The sequence below is a fragment of the Pleurodeles waltl genome, chromosome 8 (assembly GCF_031143425.1).
Source record: "Pleurodeles waltl isolate 20211129_DDA chromosome 8, aPleWal1.hap1.20221129, whole genome shotgun sequence".
Lineage (NCBI taxonomy): Eukaryota > Metazoa > Chordata > Amphibia > Caudata > Salamandridae > Pleurodeles > Pleurodeles waltl.
The window spans coordinates 19,690,644-19,717,900 of NC_090447.1; the positions used below are offsets into that span (position 1 = coordinate 19,690,644).

At 45.1% G+C, this 27,257-nt stretch overlaps 1 protein-coding gene across 1 annotated transcript in view; it reads right to left on the bottom strand.

The window, feature by feature from the left end:
• Positions 1 to 2,801: 2,801 nt before the first annotated feature.
• Positions 2,802 to 27,257, bottom strand: part of LOC138249312 (extracellular calcium-sensing receptor-like) — a 111,343-nt gene continuing 86,887 nt past the window's right edge. Inside the window, exon 6 of the mRNA XM_069203270.1 lies at positions 2,802 to 3,724. Within this exon, the coding sequence (XP_069059371.1) occupies positions 2,802 to 3,724 (923 nt within the window). The remainder of the gene's footprint in view (positions 3,725 to 27,257) is intronic.

The following is a 27,257-nucleotide window of genomic DNA, read 5'->3' on the forward strand; positions in this document are numbered from 1 at the left end:
AGGGGAACTGACTGTCAAGAGGCCCCTGATGGGCCGGGCTGGTCATCTTGATCCAGGCGTGCAGAGCTGCTGTTGTCACTGTGGGTCTCTTCTCTTGGGGGACTGGATATGGCTTGCACCTCCTGTCTGGTGACTTTGGGTAGGAGTCCTGTTGGGGTGTGACTGCATTGTTATTTTATCTGTGTGTGCCATCTTGTGCAATTGGTGTGGTTCCCTCTATTACTGTGCTTGCAATATCGTCTTGGCCCTTGTGTGAATGGTGATTGTGTGCCCTGGGTGACTCTCTCCCTTGGACATGCTTTGGTGATGGGTGTCCATGCAGGTCTGTGATGGGTGTACATGCATTGGTGTAACATGCAGGGCTTGGTATTGGGATGGGTGGGTTGTGATAGTGGGGTATATGTGAGGTGTTGGAATGATGGGTGTGAGGGTAGGTGTAGAAGTTTGTGGTGGCATGCAGGTAGGGTGGGGTATATAGTAGTAAAGATTTGACTTACCAGAGTCCAGTCCTCCTGCTACTCCTGCGAGGCCCTCAGGATGCATGATCGCCAAGACTTGCTCCTCCCATTTAGTTGTGGGGGAGGAGGTGGGGGTCCACCGCCAGTCCTCTGTACGGCTACCTGGTGTCTGGATACCACAGAACGTACCTTCCCCCGTAGGTCGTTCCACCTTTTCCTGGTGTCATCCCGTGTTCTTGGATGCTTTCCCACTGCGTTGACCCTGTCAACAATTCTCCGCCACAGCTCAATCTTCCTAGCAATGGATGTCTGTTGCACCTGTGATCCGAATAGCTGTGGCTCTACCCGGATGATTTCCTCCACCATGACCCTGAGCTCCTCCTCAGAAAACCTGGGGTGTCTTTGAGTTGCCATGATGTGGTGTGAGGTGTGATGTGATGTGTGGGGTGATGTTTTGGGGTGTGTGGTGTTTTGTGCGTGGATGGTGTATGAGTGATGGTGTTGTGTGCCTCTGGATGCTGATGTGGTCTTTGCTTTTCTGTCTCTCTGCTTCTTCAAAAGGTTTCATTGTAAGGGGTTGTGGGTAATGTGGGTGTGTGTTTTATATTGGATTGGGTGTGTGGTTGTGGTGTGTGTATGTGTGTCAGGTGTGAGTATTTTGAATTTCCAATGTGTGTGTATTTTGAGCGCGGCGGTGTGTTCCGCCAATGGTTTACCGCGGTTGAATGACCGCCACGTTGATTCGTGGGTCGTGATAGTGTGGGCATATTCCTGTTGGCGTGACGGTGTGGGTTTTGGTACCACCAATTTATCACTGACTTTTGGTGTGGCGGACTTGTGTGGGTGTCTGTATTGTGGAGGATTTCTCAGTGTGGGTCATAATACCTGAAGCGGATTTCTGCCGTGGACAAGGTATGTTGGCGGCCATCGTCACGGCGGTCAGAGGACTTTACCGCCAGGGTTGGCATGAGGGCCATAATGTGGTGCAAGGGGTTACAAAGTGTCGCAATGCGTGCATTGCACGTTTTGTAAATATGGCAAGGGTGAATTTGGCCTCGTTGAGCCACATTAGCATCATAGAAAATGATGCTAATGTGGAGCAAGGAGGCGCTAGGCCCTAATAAATCTGGGACTAAATGTCACTTTCAACGTCAGACCCGTTTTTCATCACCACACATTGTCAGTCTGTGTTGTTCCTTACATTGTGCATTGCCTAGTTGTTCACTATTACTGCATATCCCTTTGTGGAGCCTGACTATGCATTATTGTCAGCTGCATTGATCTACATGAGTTCTTCTTTACCATGCCTTAAAAATGTCTTGCTCATAGGCTCTATGGGACAGATGTGTCATAGTACCATTTTGTATTTCCAAAATAGCGAATTTTAAGAAATCGCTGTTTGAGAAATGCAAAATTGTACGTAAGAAAATAGCGAATCCCTAATAGTGATTTCTTAAAATTCACAATGACTATTAGAGAATCGCTATTAGAAAATGGGACTCCATTCATACCTACGGACCCGAAGGCCCATAGGTGCAAATGGTTTTGCATTTCCTAATTTGCAAATTCCTTTTAGGAATTCACAACTTAGGTAATGCAATTCCAAGGGTGCTGGGGGCCTAAGGCCCCTATAATGCACCCCCTCAAAGAAGATTGTGCACATGTAAAGCACACATGTCCTAGGGGCATGTGTGCGATACATGATCATTTAAAAAATGCATTTTTAATGCATTTTTTAAAATTGCACATGGTTACCACCATGTGGTGGTAATTGCATTTCCTAAATGCCCAGTTCACATTTAGGAAATGCATGATACATGTGGATAGGTAATCGCAAATAGGTATTTCCTATTCGTGATTTCCTTTTAGGGAATCACAATTTTCTATTCGCAAATTTAAATAACAATTTTAGGGAATCGCTATTCTAGCGATTCCTTAAAATTGCACCGCAAATGCCTTTCATAAATTGTGAAAGGCTATTTTGCATTTGCGAATGGTGGAATTTTGTGATTCGCACTGTTTGCGAATGCAAAATAGATTGATACATCTGGCCCTATATCACTTTATATGCAAGCAAATAGACTATGGGCCTTATTTAGATTCTGGCAGACGGGTTACTCCGTCACAATGGTGATGGATATTCCATCCCGTGAAATCTAAATCCATAGGAAATATGGGATATCCGTCAGCGTTGTGACAGAGTAACCCGTCTGCAAATATCTAAATAAGCCACCAAGTTTACCTTCCTGTTTTTTGCACATACAGTGGCTGCCATTTTCTTCTCCTAGGAGCAATTTAGTACCTCTAAAGAATAAAAAAATGAACACAACTCATGAGTTGCTTTCATTCAACTCTTTTATTACCAAAGTGTACTTTGCCAACAACACACTGTTTTGAATTCATATCAGGCCTTAAAAGAATGATAAAGCACTTTGGAAAGAAAATACACCCCAGCAGTCCAGCACTGGAGCAGAGGATGGCAAACACCTCAACGGCAACAGTGTATTTCCCCCGTGTGCTCAGGTAGGCTGGGATAAAGGAGAGCCACACACTGACAAAAACCAGCATACTGAAGGTGATCAGCTTGGCCTCGTTGAAGCTTCCAGGCAGATTCCTTGAGAGAAAGGCCACTACAAAGCTGACTGTGGCGAGAAGGCCCATGTATCCCAGCATGCAATTGAAGAAGATGGGGTCTCCTTCATTGCATTCAAAAATGACCTTGTTAATATAAGACACTTTGTTCAATTCTGGATAAGGGGGAGAAATAATTATCCAAACAACACAGATTAGAGTTTGGACCAAGGAGCAGAATAAGACAATACAGACTGGTGTCTTTAATCCTAACCACTTTCTTGCAGAGCTTCTTGGGTTTGTTGCCATGAAGGCAAGAAAAACAATCACAGTTTTTGCCAGAATACAAGAGACACTGATGGAAAAAATGACCCCAAAGACTGTCTGCCTCAGCATGCAGGTGAGCCTCTTGGGACGGCCGATGAAAATGAAGGAACAGAGAAAGCAGAGCATAAGGGTGAGGAGGAGCAGGTAACTGAGCCCACGGTTGTTGGCCTTGACAATAGGAGTATTTTGGTACTTGATGAAAATTAGAAGCACAGAAGCTGTGAAGAAGGTCATTGAGGAGGCAGAGATTGAGAGTGTTATACCCAATGGCTCCTCAAATGTTAGAAATTCCAATACCTTTTCAATGCATTGATCTTGTCCTTCATTGGACCACTCACTGTCTGGACATTTTGTGCAGGAGATCATATCTGAAAAAAAAGATGAAAACTACTTTAGAAATATTTTGATAAAACAATTCAAAGCAATCTTCATTGGTGCCTGGGAGTATGGGGCCATGCTTTTGTCTGGTGCAACCTTCAGGTTAGATTTCATGCACAGTTAGCAGCTCAACATCCAGAAGAGTTAACATCTCATACCACCTCCTGGGCAGAAGCACAAATGTTTCAAATAAAGCTATGACAGCTCGGAGATCTGAACAGATGCAGTTATGATTTCTGAAATCCATGAGATTTTCTTCAAAAACGTATTCATGTTCATATATTGCCAAAGTTGGAAAAGTCCGTTCTGACCAAAGTGTGTCAGAATTGCTGCCTCAGCAGTTCTGCAGCGATGACGGCTCATGGAGTGATCCTACACTTATTTGGGGAGAGGATTCATGTCATAGGGGACGGTTGGAAATATACTCAGAAAGCTCAAGAGGGAGTGTGAAGGGAAAGGGTGGTTAGCAGGGTGGGGTTGGCTGAGGAATGGGCACCATGCACCTAAACCTCTCCCAAATAAGGCAGGGGTTACTAGCTAATGGATTATAGTCTGAGGGCCACAAGCCCAAGAAAGGATATTATAACTGGGGCAAACATTGTGGCATCTGTAGGGATATGGTAGACATTAATCTAGAACATATAAATACATGAATAAAACGTGAAAAAGTGAGAGGATGAGGAAGCATTGGAAGACCCCCATAGAGCTAATATTACAAACAAAGCAGAAGGAATATTATTAGGAAGAAACCCCATAAGAGAGATAAAAAGTCATGCGTGGAATGCTGTTGGAGGATGAAGACAAGTGCCCATAGGGCAGTGTCTACAATGACAGCCATAACAATGTAGGCAGACACATTAAAGATCACATTGAGAGGCAGCATGAACTCATGAGAATTAAAAGCTCTGGTTGCCAAGGGTGTTATCCCATTGAGTAGGGATCTTGACTTGTTCAATTATATTGTTCAGCCCTACCTTGTCTACCTCTTGCTTGACCTGCCAGTGCATGAGCAACCAAGGGTATGGAATGTTTCAAATGCGGGGGCAAAGGAGAACTTCCTGGTGAGTGATTACATGATGAAAGTGTTCTATGATGTGTGAGTTAAGGAACAGTATAACACTTGGTGACTTCACCTCAGCCGACATCACCAGATCACGTGTTCCACTATGGATATGACCAAGTCAACCATCACTTTCATAATGATCTCCAGATTGGTGATCTGTGACATTTGTTTCTACCCAAGAGAGTGTCATACAACAATAACCGGAGGACAGAGTCTGGCAAAGATATATGTGATGTTCAAGATAAGGCCCAATTCAGTAGTCAATGATGAAAGGACAACAAGGGCAACATAAACGTCAGGGTCCCTGTCCAAAAAGGATCAATAGTCATTTAGGAAGGTGATTAGTGCTGTGGCAACTTGACCCTAGGCCAAGTCCTTAGTTAGCCCAAGGTGGCTTATCTTCAGGTGACAACTGACTAGTAGAGAGGGCCCAGCAGCGGACCACAAGGAGAAATCAATAGTACCTAAAGGCAGCATCAAACATCCCTTACAGGCCAAACACTGGCGAGTGCACTATAGAGTCTTTTTTTAGAGTGGTCAGCCCCGTGGGAAGATTGCCAACAATATCATGGTTGCCAGGGCTACACAGAAGTGCACGGGCAGCCAAAGACTCCCATGGGAAATGTAAGATGGTATCACCAGGATCAATGCCGGCACAACAACTAACAGAATATTGCATTCAAGTCAAGAGTAATGCTCTGTTCTTTCTGCGGCCCACCTTGGCACCATTTCATGCTCAGCACGGGAAGTGTTGGTGACAGACTTCCCCTGTACTGCACTCACGTTGGTATGTGGTAAGGCAGTCACTAAAGACCTCTACCTCCTTCCATGGGTGCATAGTACTCACATCAGCATCTATGACCCCATTGGACCAGTCAGGGTGACTCCACTTTCCTAGCTGGGTACTAGCTTCAAATCAAAGTTGCGGGTAAGGAACACTGCTCTAGCGCATCTCTGTAGTGCAGCTGCGCCAATGTGGGCTGCAGGTCTCAAGGTCCAGGTAAGTCAGTGGAATGGCTTAGGGTACAGGAAGATCCTCCTACCACACAGTGATAGGGAGCTACTCTACCACCCAACAGCTCCGGAAGCACCATCCTGCTTGTGCAGAGACGCATCCCCCTTCAAAGGGATCAGGGAAATATTGGCCCACACAGCTTCCTCACAAGGTGGCCATCTTTTCCATGGCCAAGTTACACCGCCATCATTTCAGCACTCCCATATTCATTGGCGTGCATTGTAACTCCATTTGCCCGTAAGTTATGACTTGGACAACTGTGGCAGAATAGAAAAATAGTTGCATAAAAGAAATACGTATTTTCCAGATGAGTAGGAGAACAATTTTTTATAAAAGGTCATCAATCATTTTTTTGCTGCATGAGCTGCCTTAATTTAACAGGGACCCTCCATCTGTAGAATTTAGCATGTATATGTTATGTTATTTTGGAAATGTAAGTAACGTAAGCCCTAGTCCATGGGGCAATAGCAAACATTGCATAGCACAAAGGATGCATGCCTATGAGTGTATTTTACAGGAGCAGGGACAGGCATTTAGAAAAGGTTGTGATGACGTCAAGAGTGCAAATAGAAGATTCATTCAAATTTACACATGGAATGAGGGGACAAGAGAGAGCATATTGATTCGTGCATGGGAACAAGGTGTAATGGTAGGATTGAAAGAAAAGGAGGCTTTTCTTCTGGCCTTCCCAAAGGGCAGAATAGTACGGGTAATACTTGGATAACAGAGATGTTAGGAAGGTAAAGGCTTGTTTTGTTATTACTTCTTTAATTGCTTTGATCTTTAATTTCATCATGTTTGTGCTGTACAGGTACCACCAGAGGATTAAGTTTTTTTTTTTGCTAGGTTGTCCAATGTTGTTGTATGGGTAAATAATGTAAAGGCATTTAAACTTAATGTATCAATCAATCAATCAAGTATTTGTAAAGTGCGGCTTGTCGCAGCAGGATGGGAGAAGGAGCGTCCTCGGGTACGGCGGCGGCGTGTGCAAGGGATCTGTGTGAGGGCCAGGTGTGCAGAGCAAAGGTTCCTGCTGGATGGTGGAAGTGCAGGTTTTGGTTAAGGTAGGCGGGTCCTGGGTGATGGAGGTCTTTGTAGTGTGTCGCTTAGGCTCTCATTATTTTAATGAGACTACTAGATTTTGAGTGGCAGAATCACCTGCGGTGTGGGAGACTGATTCCAACCCACTACAGGTGACACCTGTCGCTCCAATCCGGGTTCTGCTCCAGCTAACTAGTAGTGCCTCATCTCCACCCCAGGGCAGGGATGATTGGGCAGCCGAGCGCATGACATAACAGATTTCTCCGGCAAGCCGTGGTCACTCAGGTCTCATCCGTTTCTATCAGTTACATTAGTCTCACATACACAATGACAAACAGAGGCCGTGTATATTTCAATAATGCTTTAATAAAGCAACTGCATCTTAAATAGCAAAGCGTGGACTGCAATAACCAGGAGAGTAAAACACAAAATAATGCTACCATATTGTCACGAGAGTCAACAGACTAATTCCTACTTAAGCTATGATAGAGCACAGCGTGTTAAGCTCTAATTCTGCCTTTCAGGTTCCCCTGGGGATACATCATCCCCCATACCTGAGCAAAGGCCTGAAGTCTGCAAAACAGCTGTAGCGAAGCCTTTGGCAATCAGCGTACAGTTGTGGTTCTCTGGCTTGAATCTCCTTCTAACGTGTAAGGGACAGGGAAGTGTTTTTATAATAAAACAGATGGGGGGTTATTCTAACTTTGGAGGAGGTGTTAATCCGTCCCAAAAGTGACGGAAAAGTGACGGATTTACCACCAGCCGTATTACGAGTCCATTATATCCTATGGAACTCGTAATACGGCTGGTGGTATATCCGTCACTTTACCGTCACTTTTAGGACGGATTAACACTCCTCCAAAGTTAGAATAACCCCCATGATGTTCTGAGAAAATGTCCCTACGTAAGGATGTGTATTTTCTATGAATGTCAGAGACTAAACTTATACCACGTTCACCAGCAACCTATCTTGCTGCAGCCTTGGAAGAAGCACAGAGTGAGCAAGAATGTCTTGTTTGAGAACAGAGTGCTGGCCTAGGCAAAAACAGTTGGATGGAGAGAAATAAAACAAGACCGTAAAAATTGCTATTATAAAAATATTAAAACAAAGCCGAATAAAATATATCAAGGTTAAAGTGCACAGCGGCAGGCCTAGTATGTTAAAATAACGTGTATGAAGCTATGACTAAAATGGCTATACAACAGTGTGGTGAGGAGCTTGAAGTAGCATCACTTCTGGAACGGAAGCCAGTGGAGGTCTTTAAGGTGCTGGGATATGTGGGCTCTCCTGGGCATGTTAAAAACCAGTCTGACAGCAGCATTTTGTATTGATTGGGGCCTTTGCATGAGTTCGGTGGTGGTGCCTGCATAGAGTGTGTTGCCGTCATCAAGCCAGCTTGTAATGAGAGCATGAATAACTGTCTTTCTTGTTTTGATGGGGAGCCACTTTAACATTTTTCTCAACATGCAAAGCGTGTGGAAGCAGGCTGAGGTGATGGATTTGACTTGACGTCTCATGGAGAGTTTTCTGTCTAGGATGATGATGAGGTTGCAGGCATAGACTTTCAGTGTGGGGTTGGGCCTAGTTCTGCTGTCCACCAGGAATCGTTCCAGAAGCCTAAGTGTTAGCCAGAGATGAGAACTTCTGTCTTGATGTGTTTGGCTTTAGGCGATTGTCCTTTATCCATGCTGACACACTCTTCATGTATTTGTGGAAATTGGTCTTGGTTGAAATGTATGTCAAGAGGGATAGCTAGGAAAGATCCTTGAAGAAGGGTTGAAGTCTGTTGTAATTACACGATCATGTAATGAGTCAGGTCGTTGCATGGAGCACAACCTTCAAGGGAGTGAACATAGAGGTCCGGACACCAGTGTGTCCAGACTCACCTCTAGACTGAACTGGGGACTGAAAGGCATATGCTGGGAGGAAAGGTTTGATGTTCTCAATGGCTCAATGTATACCAAGTGTTAAGGGCTTTCTTGTTCAGACCCTTTTCAACTGACTGCAAAGGTGTATTTATCTTAAAAGGATATATTGGAAATCTGACCACACTGGACCTATATTGGACATGCAGAAAGTAAAGATCATGGTGACAAAGATGGAAACTTAGAGGGTTCTGTATTGGGTGGGAAGTGGATGTAATTTGGAGGAGCCTATCAATGTGTACTGTTGTGAACCAGCTGAGTACTGTTGCAGTGCATGTATATATAGGATTTATAGGGCATGAAACTAGCTAGGAAATAATAACAACGCACTATATTTAAAACAAGAAGGTCACAAGGTAATTGGCAGGAACCAGAGATGGGATGCAGTAGATAAGTGTGTTCAACAGGGTTTGAAAGTAAAAAGGGGTGGTCTATGTGGAAAAGCTGTGAAAAGATATGTCTTGTCATCTTCTTGTGGAAGAGAAGAGACAAGAGTTGCTGAATCTGGAGTCGTGTTTGAGAGTCTCAGATCAGAGAAGGAGAAGGTCTGCTGTCAAGTTTTCCCGTTCTTGCATCTCCTTCTTTACAATCTTGTGATGATGGCGCTCCAGACACTTCAAATTTCTCTGGAGATTCTGATTCTGAATGTTATGTAAGTAGAAGCCAAGGGGTACATGATGCAGTATATCTTACAATGTATCTGGAAATTTATATGGGTGGGCAGGGGGAACAAGTAGAGTCCCCAGGAGGACAGTAAATGTGATACTATTAAGCTTACAGATGTCCAAGATTGGTTGGGCTGTTGTGTTCAGGACACTTTTTTAGAAGGGTGAGCTGGGACACGTCAGTCTGCACAGTGTTGCTTTGTAAAGAAGCCCCTGAACTTGTGTTGGAGTTGTGAAGTCTTCTTCCAGAAGAAAAAAGCGTAGTTTTGTTTTTGAAGCAGCAATAGTTGGGAGGTGGCAACATGGAATACAAGCAACTTGGCAGTGTTAGTAAGTGGGGTGCAAACCTCTAGATGTATTGATGAAAGCCAGTCTTAGTCTATGATGTGGTGAGGTTAAAGTAGGTTTTAAGAGTTTAGCTTGGAGAAAGCTTAAGCCATTGAGACTTGGACAGTGGTTAGACATTTCTTTAAACAATAAACATCACATAGGCATTATGGGGGTCATTACGACCCTGGCGGCCGGCGGTAAGCTGGCGCTAACACCGCCAACAGGCTGGCGGTGTTCTGCCAGCTATTATGACCGTGGCGCAATAGCCACGGCCATACCGCCGGCCCCTCCACTATACCGCCAGGCTTCCGCCTGGCGGTTATAATCCCCAGGGCAGCGGTGCAAGCACCGCTGCCCAGGGGATTTTGAGTCCCCGACCGCCAGCCTGTCCGTGGCGGTAAACACCGCCATGGAAAGGCTGGCGGTAAGGGGACTTGGGGTGCCCCTGGGGGCCCCTGCACTGCCCATGCACTTGGCATGGGCAGTGCAGGGGCCCCCAGCCATAGTCCCGTCGCGCATTTCACTGCCCGAGTTTTGGGCAGTGAAATGCGCGACGGGTGCTACTGCACCCGCTGCACATCAGCATTGCCGCCGGCTCTATTACGAGCCGGCAGCAATGTTGATGTGACTTTTCCACTGGGCCAGCGGAAAAGTCATAATAGGGAACCAGGAATACCACCAGCAATGGCGGTATTCTGTCTCCCGCAGCCTCGGCGGTCTTTTCCAAGACCGCCGAGTTTGTAATGACCCCCTATGTCTTCTGATACAGTTGGGTGTCATTGGCGTATTGATGTATTTTAATGTCCAATCAGCCTCAAGGACTCAGAGAGGATCTATGCAGAAGTTGGAGATCAGCAGAAAGAATACTGAGCATTAGGGTATGCCACATGTATTGTATTATATTGTATTGGTTCATTTATAGAGCGCATTCCGGCGAAAGCATCGAAGCGCTAATCAAACTGAGGACAGAGCGAAATCACACAAGCTACCCACAAGAATACCTAATTTACAAAAAAGGACAGGTTTTAAGGCTTTTCCTAAAGGAAAAATGAGTCGCCATTTGACGGAGCGTAAGAGGCAGGGCATTCCAGAGCCTAGCCGCTTCCACCGTAAAAGCACGGTCTCCCCACCTAGCCTTATTGCAACAAGGCACCGTAATCATATATTTGGAAGAGGATCTCAGATGTCTCGTCGGTTGATAAAATTGCAGAGTGGACTTCAAATAGTCACAACCCTCCGACTGCAATGCTTTGTGAGTAAGACAGAGTGTTTTAAAAATAATCCTCTTCTTAATCAGTAACCAATGTAGGGATGTCAAACATCTGCTAGGAGTGTTGTGATGAAGAGATATCCATTTGTTAGATGTGACTTTAATCACTTCAATATCTGTTTATATGTCTTTTAAAGCCCATTCTGCTAGAGATTATGCTGACAAGGGCTTGGTGCTCAACTGTGCTGACATCTTTGTAGAGTCTGACCACAGATATGTTAGCGCGTCTGACCTTAATAAGTAAACTTACAAGGGTATGCGAATAGGTCGATGAACCTTTTGACTCGCAATTGAGATGCTCCAACCATAGATCCGGTACAGGCAGACCAATAATCAATGATCAATCGAGAACATCAACAATCAATGATAATCAATGACATTAATAATCATTGGAGTCAGTAACTGTCACACACATGACCTTTCAGTCATGAATAACCACCCCTTTTAGTAAAAGTTAGAATATTTATTTCCCTATATTAACAATGCTCAAAGTCACGTAAGTTAATCTCAAAATCAAATGATACACATACAGAAAAAACACTGGCTGTCCAAAGCGATGAAAGAAACGTAATCTAATCAAAGCTTGAACTACTACACATTCTAAGGTTACAGTACAAATTAATAACAAGAACAGTTGCGCAAACGAGATCACATACATCTAGATTCAGCAAACATCTAACTATGGCTCTACCTAGGAAGAAAAAGCAATTAGGTATAGCATACACATGGGTGCAATAATACCTCTCCTCAATTGGATCACCAAGCTAAGACAGTCTTCGTCATCAGGACATCAGTCCGGTTTGCAAATCATCAGGATTCATTATCAAAGTTCAGAAACGCCAAGTCTTTAAGTAACTTGAAAGAATAGAGGTAAACCCTCAAGAAGAATAGAGAGAATGGCTTCTGCACAATGGCAAACGTGCGCAAAGGTATGCTAGCTTCTTTTCAGTGCAGTCCTGTTAAGTTAAATTCCCGCAAACTATTTCCCAAGTCCCTATTGGTCAAGGGATTGCCCGTTCACACTTTGTCCAATAAAACTAAAACTTCAAATCTATGAATTCTACCACTGTTCCGTTCACATGTAGCTGATTGGCTTCTCCTGCAATGTCATCATCCGACTCGTCAGGTAACAATATTGTTGCAGCTCATATTCCAGTCAGTGTCTCCATTGTTCTCCTCCTGAGAAAGTCAGTCTTACACACATTACACCCATTTTGTTACATTTAACAAGAACAGCATCTTCTAGCAGTCGGTTCTCATGAGAAAGACTTTTAGCTATGAGCACATTTACCCAATACAATGGAAAATCACAGTTTAACACTCATGGGCAGCCATCTTATTAAATGCTAAGAATTACAGCTTGACATGAGGCCAGGCAACTAGGCCAAGACCTCCGCTAAGTTAAGGCCTACAATTAATAAAGCTAATACGTAATACTTAATCCTTTATGTGACTACATTAGTCAAACATGTACTCAACATTTCATATTGCTAAACTATTAATAAGTACACTTCGTGAACATTGGTGGCCACTCATCGTGATCACATTTTCAAATGCGTACATTTTTTTTCTATGTTATTACATTTTCTATGCAAATCCTATACTCAGAATGCATGAACACTCATGAAAGATTTTTATTAAAATACCTGCGCTAGCAGAGACAGAGGACACATTGTAAGCACTTTGGAATGCATTGTCAATTCCATGGTTGGTGATTGTATCTGTGCTACATGGTGGCTTGATATCTATGGTAGTCCTGCAATTTTCTTGTGGTGCTGGCTTTAGGTCATTGTTTCCATAATTTTCCTCAGAAAGGGAAGGTGGGTGACTAGGTGGAACTGAGCTCCATCATCTGCATTCAAGTTGCACTTATTTAGTATAGAGAGGATTTGCCCTTCCTTAAGAAAGTGCAGCAAGAGGCCTTGGGTGAGGAAAGCTGTAAATCTGTTGAAAAGACAGGTCAGAGGTTTTCCTCAGATTTCTTTTAGAATTAATTATGCTGGGAATATGATAGATGTGATGGATTCAAATTTCAGAGTCTGAATGAGGTTGGCTAGGACTTCTGAGATGAGAGTTTGAGATGAGGGATTGTGATGAACATGTTGAGTGGGTTGCATTTGGCACGGAGTTTCCTGAATTTTATCACCCTCGTTTTAAATCTCTGCCCTTCTACAGTGAAACTAAAAGATTGACTATTGAAGATACTTTTTGATAGCCTTTGACAAGTGATATTTTTGAATGTGTGAGAATCAAGAATATTTGCCAATTTACATCTTTGTGGAACCTATGATCGACCTACAACTAAATAAAGATGGTGATGAATGGACAACTCAATTTGATCACTATTACAGCTCTAGGTAATACAGATTACACTTGGGAAGTGTATTTGTACAAAAGTTGCATAACATATAAGCAAATCTTCTATAAATATTTTTATAATATATTTAAATCACCAAGACATACATAGTACATGATCACAATATCACATTAATTGTGGGTTCATAAGTAGTTACTTATAGGACTGTACATTTGTTTCTTGAAATATCAACCTGTTCATTTGAGGTCCATACAGGGATTTAGTTTTTATATAAAATGATTATCATTTTATTGTGCCAGTCCTAAAAAGTAGGTGCACTATTTGATTTAGATTGTTATGTGATGATCAATTATGTTGCTAACAATAACAATTTTGGTTGACTTTTAATAAGCCTAGTACGTCTTTGACGTTATCTATGGGAGCTGATTTAGGGCCTGATTTAGAGTTTGGCGGATGGGTCACTCCATTACAAATGTGATGGATATCCCATCCACTGTATTACGATCCCATTATATCCTATGTGAATCATAATACAGCAGACGGGATATCACTTACGTGACTCATCCCCCAAACTCTAAATCAGTCCCTTAGTGTCCGACTAGACTACGGACTCAGTCTGTTGGATTAAAAAGTTTAGGAAAAGACAAGGCCAAGGCATTTAAAGGTAGGCGCCTGAGGCCTGTTTTACACACCTAGTCCACGTAGGAGACCCATCAGTATCTACGTTTTGGAGAAAAGCAGAAATAAGATACAACATCCACTTGTGGTAAAGGTAAATCTGCTCCTTAATCAGTGTACCATATTACTTAGCCTACATTTAAACAATTTTCTAGGGTTCTCATATGACAATCCTTCATGTGGGTAAGCATACGAACAAAATCTGACAAGCTGGTTGTAGGATAACTCTAGTACCAGATTCTGGATTCAATATCGAACTACTCAAAGAAAAAGTTATACAAAATAAGTAATGTGCTTTCTGGAGGATACTCTATCTAGCCACAGATTCCTAATCTTTAGACTATTTACTAGTGCCAGACTGTTTGCAGAAGATTTAACAGCATTCTTCCTGCACACCTGTAATTGGCAGCATGGAGCTCTGTGCCAGCTTCTTTCTGCCCCAAAAGTGACAAATGAAGCACCACCCCTAAAAACTGACATCAGTTCTTTCTTCACTCCATCCACATTGTCGGACACGGAGCCCAACAAAATTAAGCAACAAAAAGGGTGCAGATGACCAGATTGGGATTATTTAGATTGGAAAGGATACCATTTCATAGAACAGGAAGCAGGAGAGCCGTGAGGAATCTGTAGCGAGAGTATCCGCCAGGAAGAGCATTACCAAAAGTAAGTAACTTGTTCTTCTGATGGATACTTCTAACCACAGAATCTTCACCTATCAAATGGATACCAAAGCAGTACCTCCCAAGGTAATCTATCTGTGGAAAGACTCAGGGGGTCATTCCGACCCCGGCGCCCGCCGGGCGGAAACCGTCCAAACACCACCCGCGGCCAGATGACCACGGGGGGCATTCCGACTTTCCCGCTGGGCCGGCGGGTGATCTGCAAAAGATCGCCCGCCGGCCCAGCGGGAAAGCCCCAGCAAAGATGAAGCTGGCTCCGAATGGAGCCGGCGGATTTGCTGAGGTGCGACGGGTGCAGTGGCACCCGTCGCGATTTTCAGTGTCTGCCAAGCAGACACTGAAAATCTTGCTGGGGCCCTGTTAGGGGGCCCCACGACACCCGTTCCCACCAGCTTCTTCCTGGCGGTGTAAACCGCCAGGAACAGGCTGGCGGGAAGGGGGTCGGAATCCCCATGGCGGCGCTGCTTGCAGCGCCGCCATGGAGGATTCCTTTGGCCAGGGGAAAACCGGCGGGAAACCGACGGTTTCCCTTTTCTGACCGCGGCTTTACCGCCGCAGTCAGAATTGGCCAGGAAGCACCGCCAGCCTGTTGGCGGTGCTTCCGTGGTCATTGGCCCTGGTGGTCAATGACCGCCAGGGTCAGAATGACCCCCTCAGTTCAAAAAGTCACGCAGCACCAAACCAGCCAAGCACCTATCCCACAAGACCTGGCTTTTGGGCAGTAGCACTTTGTGAACGTTGGCACTGATGCCCATGTCGCAGCCCCAAGATGTCACGGATAGGCACTCCTTGGGCCAGGGCAGAGGTAGTAGCCTTGGACTTGTGAAATGGGCCCGCAACCCCTCCAGAGGCTTCTTCTTCTGCTGTGCATAGTGGAGGCCTATCCATTTTGCCAAACTAATTTCTGCACTGTCTTGCATGTTTTGTACACCAGAGAACATCACTAAGAGTGGTTTGTCTACCCGATGGTCTAGGTTGTGATCAATGCAAACACTGAAAGTTCTTTTAGGGTCTCCCCGATGGAGTCCCCCATCCTCTTTCGAGGGAAGCTGTGGGCAGAGAACGTTGGAGTACTGATGGATTGCCCAACATGAAAAGCACTCACAACTGTAGGCAAAAAGTTGTTGTAATACTGCTGCAGTGAGAGAGCTTAGAGTTCACTCACAAGACAATGCAGTGTCACAGTAACCTTAAATGCAGAGCTTTAGTCAGAAGACACGGTGAACAGCTATTTATGGGTTCGAATTGCATGCATGAGGAAAGTGAGGACCAAATTAAGATCCCACTCTGGAATTACAAAGGTCTTGCGGGGAAACAAATGAGTCAAACCGTTTAGAAACACCATCACAACAAGGTGATTAGAACTAGCTTAGCTGATCTGGTAAACATTAAAAGGCCAAAAGGCCTGATGAATAACTTTTAACTGTGTCCACAGAAAGTCATTTCTGGGTGATAGATAAAATGAATAGCGATCCATCTGACAGCTTGCACTGTATGAGGAATCGGGTTATTGGCTGAGGGGGTGAAACCCTACTCAGGCAACAACCACCATCTTTGTCAGGGTGATCCACAAAAATTCACTAAATTAACCTATGCTTAACCCTCTGGTAGCTTGGCACAAATGCAGTTAAGCTGTAGGTCCTCACGGCAGTTTGTGGTTGAAAATGTTCTATGTTACAGGGGCCTCATTTGTGAGGTTTTGGCGAAGGGCAGTGCTGCAGGGATTCCTCCTGTAATGCCCTGCGTCAAATGAAAATGGCAGGAATGTGCCATGTCTCTGAGATACGACGCATTCCTGTCCTTTTCACTGGCGCTGGCTCACAATGGGCTGCCATGTGCCAAAGCAGGCACCTTTTCACCATGGTGCAAGGGTGTTCGCGTTGCAGGGATGATTGTTTTCGTGCAGGAAGGGACTCCTTCTTGCACAAAAACAATCATGAGAGGTGTTTTCCTCTTTGTATGGGTACTGCAGAATGCAGTACATATAGAAAAATAAAAAACAAGGAGAAATAAAGATTTTTCTCCACGTTGCGCCTTACTTACACCTCCCCTGGGGAGTCATAGGCTTTTGATACATTCCCAAGTTTGCAAAGTCTCGTAAATCTGGTGCTGTGTCAAATGCCATGGGTGTTATGTGGGAACACCTACTGTAATGCCCATGGCACACCTCCCTATCGCAGGGTGAAGCAATGTAGAGACTTGTGCTGCGCTGCCTCAGTCCGTATCTACAAAGCCATGAAAAGCCATGCAAGGTGGCTTTATGTGGCCATGTCGATATTGCCCTGCAGTGTGCGCCTCCGGACTGTCACTAAGGGATTTGTAAATAAGACCCTCAGGTTTTTTGCAAAAGTGCAACTAACACCACTAACAAGGGACCAAGACCTGAGGGGCACCCCTTGTTGGGGGGAGGGGGGTTAAGGCTCACTACAAAAAGAGACCATCAGCAGGGTTCAAAGCCTCAGGAGCTTGTCATGTCCCTGTATCTAAAATAGAAGGCCAGCCAACTAGCCCTTGGAGTCACATCAGGAGGTCCAGGGTTCAATGAGATGGTCCATTTCTCCTTCATGCAGGAAGACATTCCTTTGGCTGCAGGGCAGTCCTTCTGAAGTCTTGTTCAGGCCCAAGAGTGAACTGGAAAATGTGTTCTGAGGGTCCAATATTTATATCTAGGGTTAACCTTTTGTGTGGGGAAATCCAGCCCTAAACCCCATATGAAGTCTGAGGTGACAAATAACAGGTGCCAGGTTCCTTTGTGTGTTCTGGAGGCAAGCCACCCTTTGTCTCACTGTCTGGGAAGAATACACAAACCCCAAAAGCAGGACCATTCACAGTCATGTGACCCAGGAAACTTGCAGAAGGCACAAATAGTTAGGACAAGAAAATGCTAACTTTCCAAAAGTGTTGTTTTCGGGATTGTAATTTAATATCCAACTTTAAATTTAACATTGATTTGAAATTCCAATTCATTTGACTCCAAACACAACATCTCTATCTGCTCCCAATCCAAAAATACCTCTTAATAAATGAAAGTTTGTAACCCAGTGTTAGTTAATGGGAGAGATAGACCTTACAGTAGTGAAAAACAACTTTAGATATATGGTTTCACTAGCAGGGCATGTAAAACTTTAACCAACATGTCCTACTTTTCAGTTCAAGGTAACCTTCTGTATGAGCATTTGGGCCCTGCCTCAGGGATAACTTATAGGTATTAAAAAGGAAGCTCTATGCCTGGCAGAAGGTTTGTTTTGGCAGGTCTAAATCGCAGTTTAAATTGCACTAAAGGCATAGTGGTAGACTTGAGACATGAGTTCACTTTATTGAGTGGCACAATGAGTGCTGCAGGCCCACTAGCAGCATTTAATTTACAGGCCTTGGGTACAGCTAGTACCATATACAAGGATCTTACAAGTAAATTAAATGTGCCAATCAGGTGCAGATCAATTTTACTAAGTTTCAGGGAGAGAGCATACGCTCTTCAGCACTGGTTAGCAGTGCTAAAGTACATAGAGTCCTAAACCCAACAACAATGAATTTAGCAAAGCAGGAGGGGTGAAGACAAAATGGTTTAGGGTGACCCTGCAGAGAGAGCCAGGTGTAACATAATCAATAAGGGAATATCCAATATGCATTATTCGATTGTTCCATTTTGTCACATTCACCTCGTCTGCGTGGTCACCTCAGATTTGTCACCTTTTAATGTACATTATTTTTCATGGCATTAGGACTCTGTGTAAAATGAGACTACTATTCAGAGCTATAGTGCATGTGCTCTGGTCCTAAGATGGCACGGGTAAATTGGTTTCACTGAATTGCTCAATTTAACTGTCCTGTTAGACTGTTGTAGATGGGACAGAAAATGTAGTTATAGCATTTAAGCAATAATTATATATATTGGCTCCAATGTGTATCCATGGCACCCACATGTGTCTCAAAAATATGTGCCTGCAGGAGCGTACTGTGCTCTGGCTGAGTTGCAGTTTAAATGCACTGCAATGAAACATGGCAGAAAAAAAGTGTATTTGTCAAGTAGGAAAAGCCTATTTCTATACTTTCATGAAGCCCACAAGGAGGGGTGTTAATAAATACAAATAAGACACACTACATATTACGATCTGTGTGCTCGCACAAATGAAACAAAACCCAAAAGCAATTTTATTTGATACACTTTTCCCTGAATAGGCCGATCAGGATTAGATTATTAACCCCTTGTCTGCACCGGACAACACTAGAAAAATGTTTCAAATTTATTTCCTGCTGAATTTTCAAAACTCAACATACTGGTGATATCACCATCTTCACTGGAAAAGTAGTTTTGTACAAATATAAGTTGTCTGAGGCAGAACAAGCTTCAAACCATTTCTGCATCTCATGACACTTCTAGGGCTGGAGTACACATCCTTGGCTGGGAGATACTACGACTCTGGCTCAGAGCATGATAGCCTGCCTCAGCGTCCAAAAAAAGCAGATGGATGTTACTCAGCAAAAGTTGAGAATTTGAGAGTTTACAGGCACAGTTGGAAAAACAAAAGACAACTTATTACTACATGTTTTAACTTGAAGATGCTGTGGAGGGCTTAACCTTTTCTTTCCGAGGACCCTCCCAGACAGTCAGGCTCTAGTGACAGTAGAGAAGAAAACCAGTATTGACTCTGTCAGGTGGGAAGAGAGGTCATTTAAAAAGGGGAGTGACTAAGGACCTAAAGACTGCCCTGTCTGATGGCAGCTGGGTTCTTTCACTATTAACCCCTTTGCTGCCAGGCCTTTTCTCTCTCAGGTGCCAGGCCTTTTTATGGCTTTGGGGCAGTTTGTGCTTAGGCCCTCATAACGTTTTGTCCACATAAGCTACTCACGCCAAATTTGCGTCCTTTTTTTCCAACATCCTATGGATTCTAGAGGTACCCAGAGTTTGTGGGTTCCCTTGGAGGAGACCAAGAAAGTAGCCAAAATACAGCGAAAATTTCCTTTGAGTTGAAAAAAAAGCCATTTGTATCCACGTTTTACTCTGTAACCTTCTCCTGCGATGTCATATTTTCAAAAGTAATATACTGTTACGTCTGCTGGATTCTTCTGGTTGCAGGAATATATTGGGCTTGTAGGTTCATCAAGAACCCTAGGTTCCCAGAACCAATAAAGGAGCTTCATCTTGCAATGGGTTTTCCTTGTATACCTGGCATACAGCAATTCATTTGGTTAAATACAAAGAGTGAACATAGGTATCAAGGAAACCTTTGTATTTCCAAAATGGGAACAAGATAAGGTGTTGAGAAGCAGTGGTTATTTGCACATCTCTGAATTCAGGGGACGTCTTTTTTACACACTGTCTTACATTTGGAAGGAAAAAATGTAGAGAAAGACAAGGGGCAATAACACCTGTTCTGCTATTCTGTGTTCTCCCAAATCTCCTGATATAAAATGGTACCTCACTTGCGTGGGTAGGCCTAATGCCCGCGATAAGGAACGCAATATGGACACACAACATTTTTACATTGAAAACTGATGTGTTTTTTGGAAAGTGCCTAGCTGTGGATTTTGATCTGTAGCTCAGCCGGCACCTAGGGAAACCTATCAAACCTGTGCATTTTGAAAACTAGAAACCTAGGGGAATCCAAGATGGGGTGACTTGTTGGGCTCTCACCAGGTTCTGTTGCCCATAATCCTTTGAAAACCTCCAAATTTGGCCCAAAAAACATTTTTTCCTCACATTTCGGTGACAGAAAGTTCTGGAATCTGAGAGGAGCCACAAATGTCCTTCCACCCAGCCTTCCCCCAAGTCTCCTGATAAAAATGGTACCTCACTTTTGTCGGTAGGCCTAGTGCCCATGACAGAAAATGCCCCAAAACACTATGGTCCTCATTAAGACCCTGGCGGTTGGCGGAGAAGTGCCGGTCTTACCGCCAACAGGCTGGCGGTAAAAAAAATGGAATGGGTCTCCAGCCCGGCGGCTGTCACAAGACTGCCGGCGGTATCACGACCCAGCTGACCACCATGGATTTCATGGGGTTGGGAACCGCCATGAAATCCATGGCGGTAACCACTATCAGTGCCAGGGAATTCCTTCGCTGGCACTGATAGGGGTCTCCCCCACCCGCCACCATCACCACAAGCCCTCCCCCCACACCCCTCTGCCCCCCTGCCCCCCCCAAAGGTGGCAGGACCCCCCTCCCCACCCCTACCCCCAACATCGCAACCCAGACACACACCGTACACACATGCAGACACCACCAGCACACATACCCGCACACATATCAACAAACATGCCAACAGCCACACACACAGACATATAAGCACACATCCATTCAGACATACATACAGACAGACACGCACACATTTCCAAACACAACACACCCCGCATGCATACACGCACTCACACACCCCCTCTACATACTCACATGCACACCTCCATGCACGCACACAACACACAACACCCCCCACCCCCCTCCCCTAATGGACGATCAACTTACCTGGTCCGTTGATCCTCCGGGACGGGATCCATGGGGGCTGCTCTGCCGCCAGCACCCCGTCAACAGAACACCGCCATGCCGAATCACGGAACGTGATTCGGGGGGCAATGTTCTGTTGACGGGGCAGTGGAGGTGGAGCAACCTCCACTTCCCCGCCTACCGCCAGTATGGTTGCTGGCGGCTCTCCGTCCGGAAAAGGACGGAGGGCTGCCAGCAGTCATAATTCACCGAGTGGAAAACCGCCTGCACTGGCGGTCTTCAGCACGGCGGTCCCTCTGCGGTCTTTCAAAAAGACCGCAGAGGTTGTAATGACTACCTATGTGGACACATCAAAATTATCAAATACAATACGGGGGCACCTGTGTTTTTGGTCCTGGGCTCACCAGCCATATAGGAATATAGCCATATAGGGAAACCCACCAAACTCAAACATTTCTGCAAACTAGACACCCGAGGGAGTCCAGGGAGGTGTGAATTGAGTGGATCCCCTAGTGTTTTCTTACCAAGAATTCTCAGCAAACCTGAAATTGAGCTACAAAATCACATTTTTCCCACATTTCTGTGTGAGATCACCACAGCGGAACAAATTTCCAACCACCAAAAGTTCCCCTCAGTCACCTGGTAAAAATGATACCTCACTTGTGTAGGTGGTCCAAGTGCCTGTGACAGGGAACAGCCAAAAACATGTCGAAATTGAGGGGGAACCAAAGGGCAGTTTGAAAAAAAAAAACGTTTCTAGGCTGACAAGTGGGGCAGAATTGTTATCGGTATAGATGCGACAATGCTGGGTGGTAGGGATTTTGTGGATTCCTGAAGATTACGGAAGGTTCCATCACAAAAATGTGGGAAAATATGTGATTTCCAGAAAAGTTGGAGGTTTGCAGGGCATTGTGGGTAAGAAAATGGTGTGGAGTGCATGTGAAGCACACCACCCAGATGTTTAGTTTTCAGATGTGTCTAGATATTGTGGATTTTTCTACATGACAGTGTCTCAAAGTCCAAAAAGTGCAGCCCTCACCATTCCAAGTGGGACGATTTTGAGAGTTAGACAAACTCTCATGGCCCAGATGTAAAACCAAAACCCCAAATAATCAATTGTCCTCTTGCTTGCCGTGGGATAAGATGTTTTAGTGTGCGGGGGAGAGGTGAAAGACTGTTACCCCCTTCAGTTGGGGTGGGGGCGTAACCATGCCCATACTGGTTGGTAGCCACGACCCACAATTTTTTTATTTTTTTTATTCCGTGGCATCTAGTAGGCTTTCTGCCCCCCCCCGAGTGGATCGAGTGGATCGGGGGTAATTGCCCCATCTGCCAGTTGGCTCCATTTATTTGAGGTGGGGGTATGGCCATACCCCCACCATCTTTGTTTGAAAAACAAATCTTCCTTGGTCACTGGTGGGGTCTCTACTCCCCCTTGGGGGCAGATGGGCCTTCCACAAATAGGCCGATCTGACCCCAAGGGGGGGCAGATATGGCCAACAATAATGTGCCCCCATGGGAAGCGACCCTTGCCAAGGGGCTGCCCGCCAAACAAAACACACACATACACACACACCATTCCCTGGTGCATAAGTGGTTTCTGCTCCCCCGGGGGCAGATCGGCCTAATAGAAATAGGCCGATTTGCCCCCAAGGGGGGCTGAAATGGCCTAAAATAAATTCCCCTGCCTGCAGAGCGACCCATGCCTAAGGGGTCGCTCCCCTTGCATGAAATTGACAAAAAAATAAATCCCTGGTGCCTAGTGGGTTCTGCCACCCCTTGGGGACAGATCAGCCTAATAAAATAGGCCAATCTGCCCCAAGGGGGAGCAGAAATGGCCTAAAATAAATTTGCCTCCCAGGGCAGCGACCTTTGCCTAAGGGGTCGCTCCCCTTGCATGAAATTGACGCAATAAAAATAAAAAATCCCTGGTGTCTAGTGGTTTCTGCCCCCCTTGGGGCAGATGGCCTAATACACATAGGCCAATCTGCTCCCAAGGAGGGCAGAAATGGCCTCAAAAGATACCCCCCTCCAGGGGAGCGACCCTTGCCAAACGGGTCGCTCCACACGTCTAAATGAAAATGAAGAAAAAAAAAAGATCCCTGGTGCCTAGAGGTTTCTGCCCCCTTGGGGTAGATTGGCCTAAGAAAAAAGGCTGATTTGCCCCCAAGGGGGGCAGAATTGGCCGAAAATAAAATTGCCACCCCAGGGGCGCGACCCTTGCTTCAGGGGTCACACTACATCTGTATAAAAATACAAACAAAAAAAATCCCTGGTGCCTAGTGGTTTCTGTCCCCCTTGAGGGCAGATCGTCCTAATTAAAATAGGCCGATCTTCCCCCAAGGGGGGCAGAAATGGACTAAAATAAAACTGTCTCCCATGGGAGCGACCCTTCAGAGAAGTTGTCAAAAAAAAATCCCTGGTATCTAGTGGTTTCTGCCCCATCAGCCCAATAAACATAGGTTGTTCTGCCCCCAAGGGGGGCAGAAATGGCCTAAAAATAATTATCCCCCCAGAGGAGCAACCCTTGCCTAAGGGGTCGCTCCCCTCCTGCAAAAAAATAAATAATAAACAATCCCTGGCGTCTAATGGTTTCTGCCCAGATCGGCCTAAAAACTATTGAACCCTAGGGAGCAACCCTTGCCCAAGGGGCCGCTCCCCTTATTCATATATATAAGAAAAATAAACTCCCTGGTGTCTAGTGGGCATGTCTGCTGCCCGATTGCTTTTTACAGCTTCCGGCGTGATCAGAGGTGACCTCTGATGAGGTCAGCGCGTGATTTGCGCGCTGATGTCATCAGACGTCACTGGGGGGGTGGAGGTCTCAGGAGTGGAAGGGGAAGCAATTTCCCTTCCATCCCTGCCATTGGGGAGAGGGTGGGAGGCTCATGGGAGGAGTGCTAGCACTCCCCCGTGGGCCGGGTGCAAGACGAGCTGGTCTCGTGCTCGGCACACAGCGACCATGGCCAAGGGCGAGACCAGCTCGTCCAGGGCACCTGAGGGGTTAAACAGATCCTGCTGGGTAATTGTACAGTTAGGCAAAGAGGAACTACTGCTAGAGGGCAATGGAGACAACAAGAACATAAGTAGGAATGGGATGTAGATTTTTCCAATCCCTGGCTAGTATACCGCATATATCGGGTGCCATAAATACCACTTCCTCAGAACATTCCTGGACCTGGAAAGACTTCCTCTGTAGAAGAAGGCCCTGCTTGAAGAAAACTCATGACTTCATCTGAAAGAAGAAGATTCAATCAATGACTCAAGGACCCCTGACTCCTGCTAGCACTAGCTACTTGTACTGCCATCCAAGGTCCATATTTATAAACTTTTTGTACAGGGCAGCAAGTGACCTTGCTGCACTGTCCTGCATCAAAGGGAAAGGGCAGGAAAGTAGCGTAACTATGACATATGGTGCATTCCAGTCCTTTTTCTCTTCTCTGGCACCCTTAACAGCCTAGCACCAATGCAGCACCCTGGCACCATGGCGCAAGGGTGCCTGCATTGTAGGCACCATCCTACACACAAACAGTCCTGGAAGGCTTTTTCCTCTTTCTTTCTGTGCTGAATTCAGTACACATAGAAAGAGGAAAAAACAAGTTTAAAAAAAGATATTTCTCTTCCTTCTGCCTCCCTGTGAAGGCAATGCAGTTTTGGCTCATCTCCAGGTTTACAAAGTCTTCTAAATCTGGAGATGCATCAAAATCTATGGTTTTTGTGCGGGAACACCCACTGCAATGCCCATGGGATGCCTCCTGCGCACAGAGTAGGGCAATGCAGTGATTTGTGCTGCCTTGCTTTAGTCCATATCTATGAGGCTATTCAAAGCCACGCAAAGTGGCTTTAAATAGCCCCATAGGTATAAGTTCAATGTTTGTGCCACTATTGTATCACGAAAAATGACTCACCGGTGACGCAAAAGACTCGTAAATATTTTGTCAATAATTACGTGTCTGACTTTGAGAGACCCTTGCCAGCTCCAGACTTAGCAATTACCTTGCTAGAAGATTTAGGGCCAGATGTATTAAAGGATATTGCATTTGCAAACGGTGCGAATCAGTAAATTTTGCCGTTTGTGAATGCAAAATCGCCTTTCACAATGTATGAAAGGCATTCGCAGTGCAAATATAAGGAATTGCAAAAATAACGATTCCTTGCAACTGCTACATGAATTGGCGGGTCGCATTCTGCGTGTCACAAATAGCAACATGATTTTGTGAATCGCATTCTAAGATTCGCAAATTGCGACCTGGATTTGCAAATCGCAGAATGCAAATTGCAAAATCATGTCGCTATTTGTGATACGCAGAATGCGACCGGCAAAATCGTTCTCGCAATGCAATGCATCAACAATTCGCAAATAGCTAATATTCGCAGAATGGCCTTTTGCACGTGCAATTTACCATGAAGTGAAATCAGGTGGTAAACAGGTGCAACCTATATAAAGAGGCCCAGAATGACTTAGCCTCTTTTCCACAATGGCTGCACTCTATGTGATGGCGAGGAGGATGAGAATCCTGGCAGGTTTGAGGAGAGGGAGGAGGAAACAGGAGCTCATTTTTAGAGTGCCATTACCCTTTTTGACCAGACGGAGAAGGAGATATATGATAAGTACAGGTTGAGCTCTGCCAAGTTACTTGATCTGATAGCTGATCTACAACCCATACTGCAGCGCAACACACACAGGACCAATAGTATACCTACCCATGTGCAGATATTATGCTCCCTGCACCGATTAGCCTCAGGGAGCGATCAAGGGGTCATAGCAGCAGGTGTAAGGGTCTCACAGAGTGCTCTCTCACAATTTTTCAATGCATTTCTCAATGTCAAGCTGAGCAAAATTCAACAGCACATAAGATTCCCCAACACCCACAGGAATTGCTACAGACAAAATTTGATTTCTACCAGATTGCCAAATTCCCACATGTAATAGGCGCCATTGATGGGACACATGTAGCTATCTGTCCACCATCGGCCACAGAGTATGTTTATCGGAACCGTAAAAGTACACATTCTATGAACATACAAGTAATTAGCGATGCCTCCAACATTATAACCGATCTGGTGGCCAGATATCCAGGTAGCACACATGACTGAGCAACTTGAGACCCTAACGAGTGAGTAGTGTGCTTTACAAATTCCTGATTGATTGATGGATTGACTCCTACATCTTTCGACACAGTGGAATTTACACAAGACTACTTGCTGGGGAGTTTGGCGAAGGATACCTACTGGGTAATGTGATAGTTGACAATGTCGGATTGATGTATATGTGATGTCATGGATGGCAATTACTCATTTTACTCTTCTGTCATTCCAAGAGACAGCGCCTACACTGTGCGGTCATTCATATTGATACCCTACCTGAGTCCTGCAATGCCCGCCGAAAGGAGGTGTAATGCTGCTCACAGGACAACCCGCAGCATTGTGGAGAGGACCTCTGGCCTGCTGAAGAGCTGCTTCAGATGCATACACAAGAGTGGAGGTGCACTAAAATACAGCCCTGAAACAACATGCAAAATCGTGGCTACATGTGCTATGTTGCACAACATTGCTACAACGAGAGGCATACCTGTAGAACCCACTGAGCCGGACTCAGATGAGGATAATGATCCCTTGCCCCCCTTTCCCCAGCAGACAGAAGCAGTGCAGCAGAGGGCAGACACAGACGTGCTGAGATCACCTGCAACTATTTCTGATGTAAGTAATGACAATACCACGTCTATATTATGTATTGCTGTAGGTAGCATCTTTAGTGCCTTGACTTCAGGTAATATATGTGTGATTAGGACATAACTATGCGCTATACACAAACAGGTGCGAGTAACAGTGTCACACTATTAGCATCATAGTATAACTGTTTTGATACATGTTAAGCTAGTCCCCTGTACCCCTCAACATTATTTCCTACGTCCACGCACTCCACTTGAGTGCTCAGTAGCCTCAGTGGCACCTCTTGTAGCGGCTTCAAAGACAGTACTGTGTCTTGTACTGCGACGCCTAGGATCCATCACAGGGGCTGTGAGACTGCTGAGGCTAGAGAGCTCCTCACTATCCCCACCACCCAGTTCGCTGTTTGCAGCACTCCGTGCTG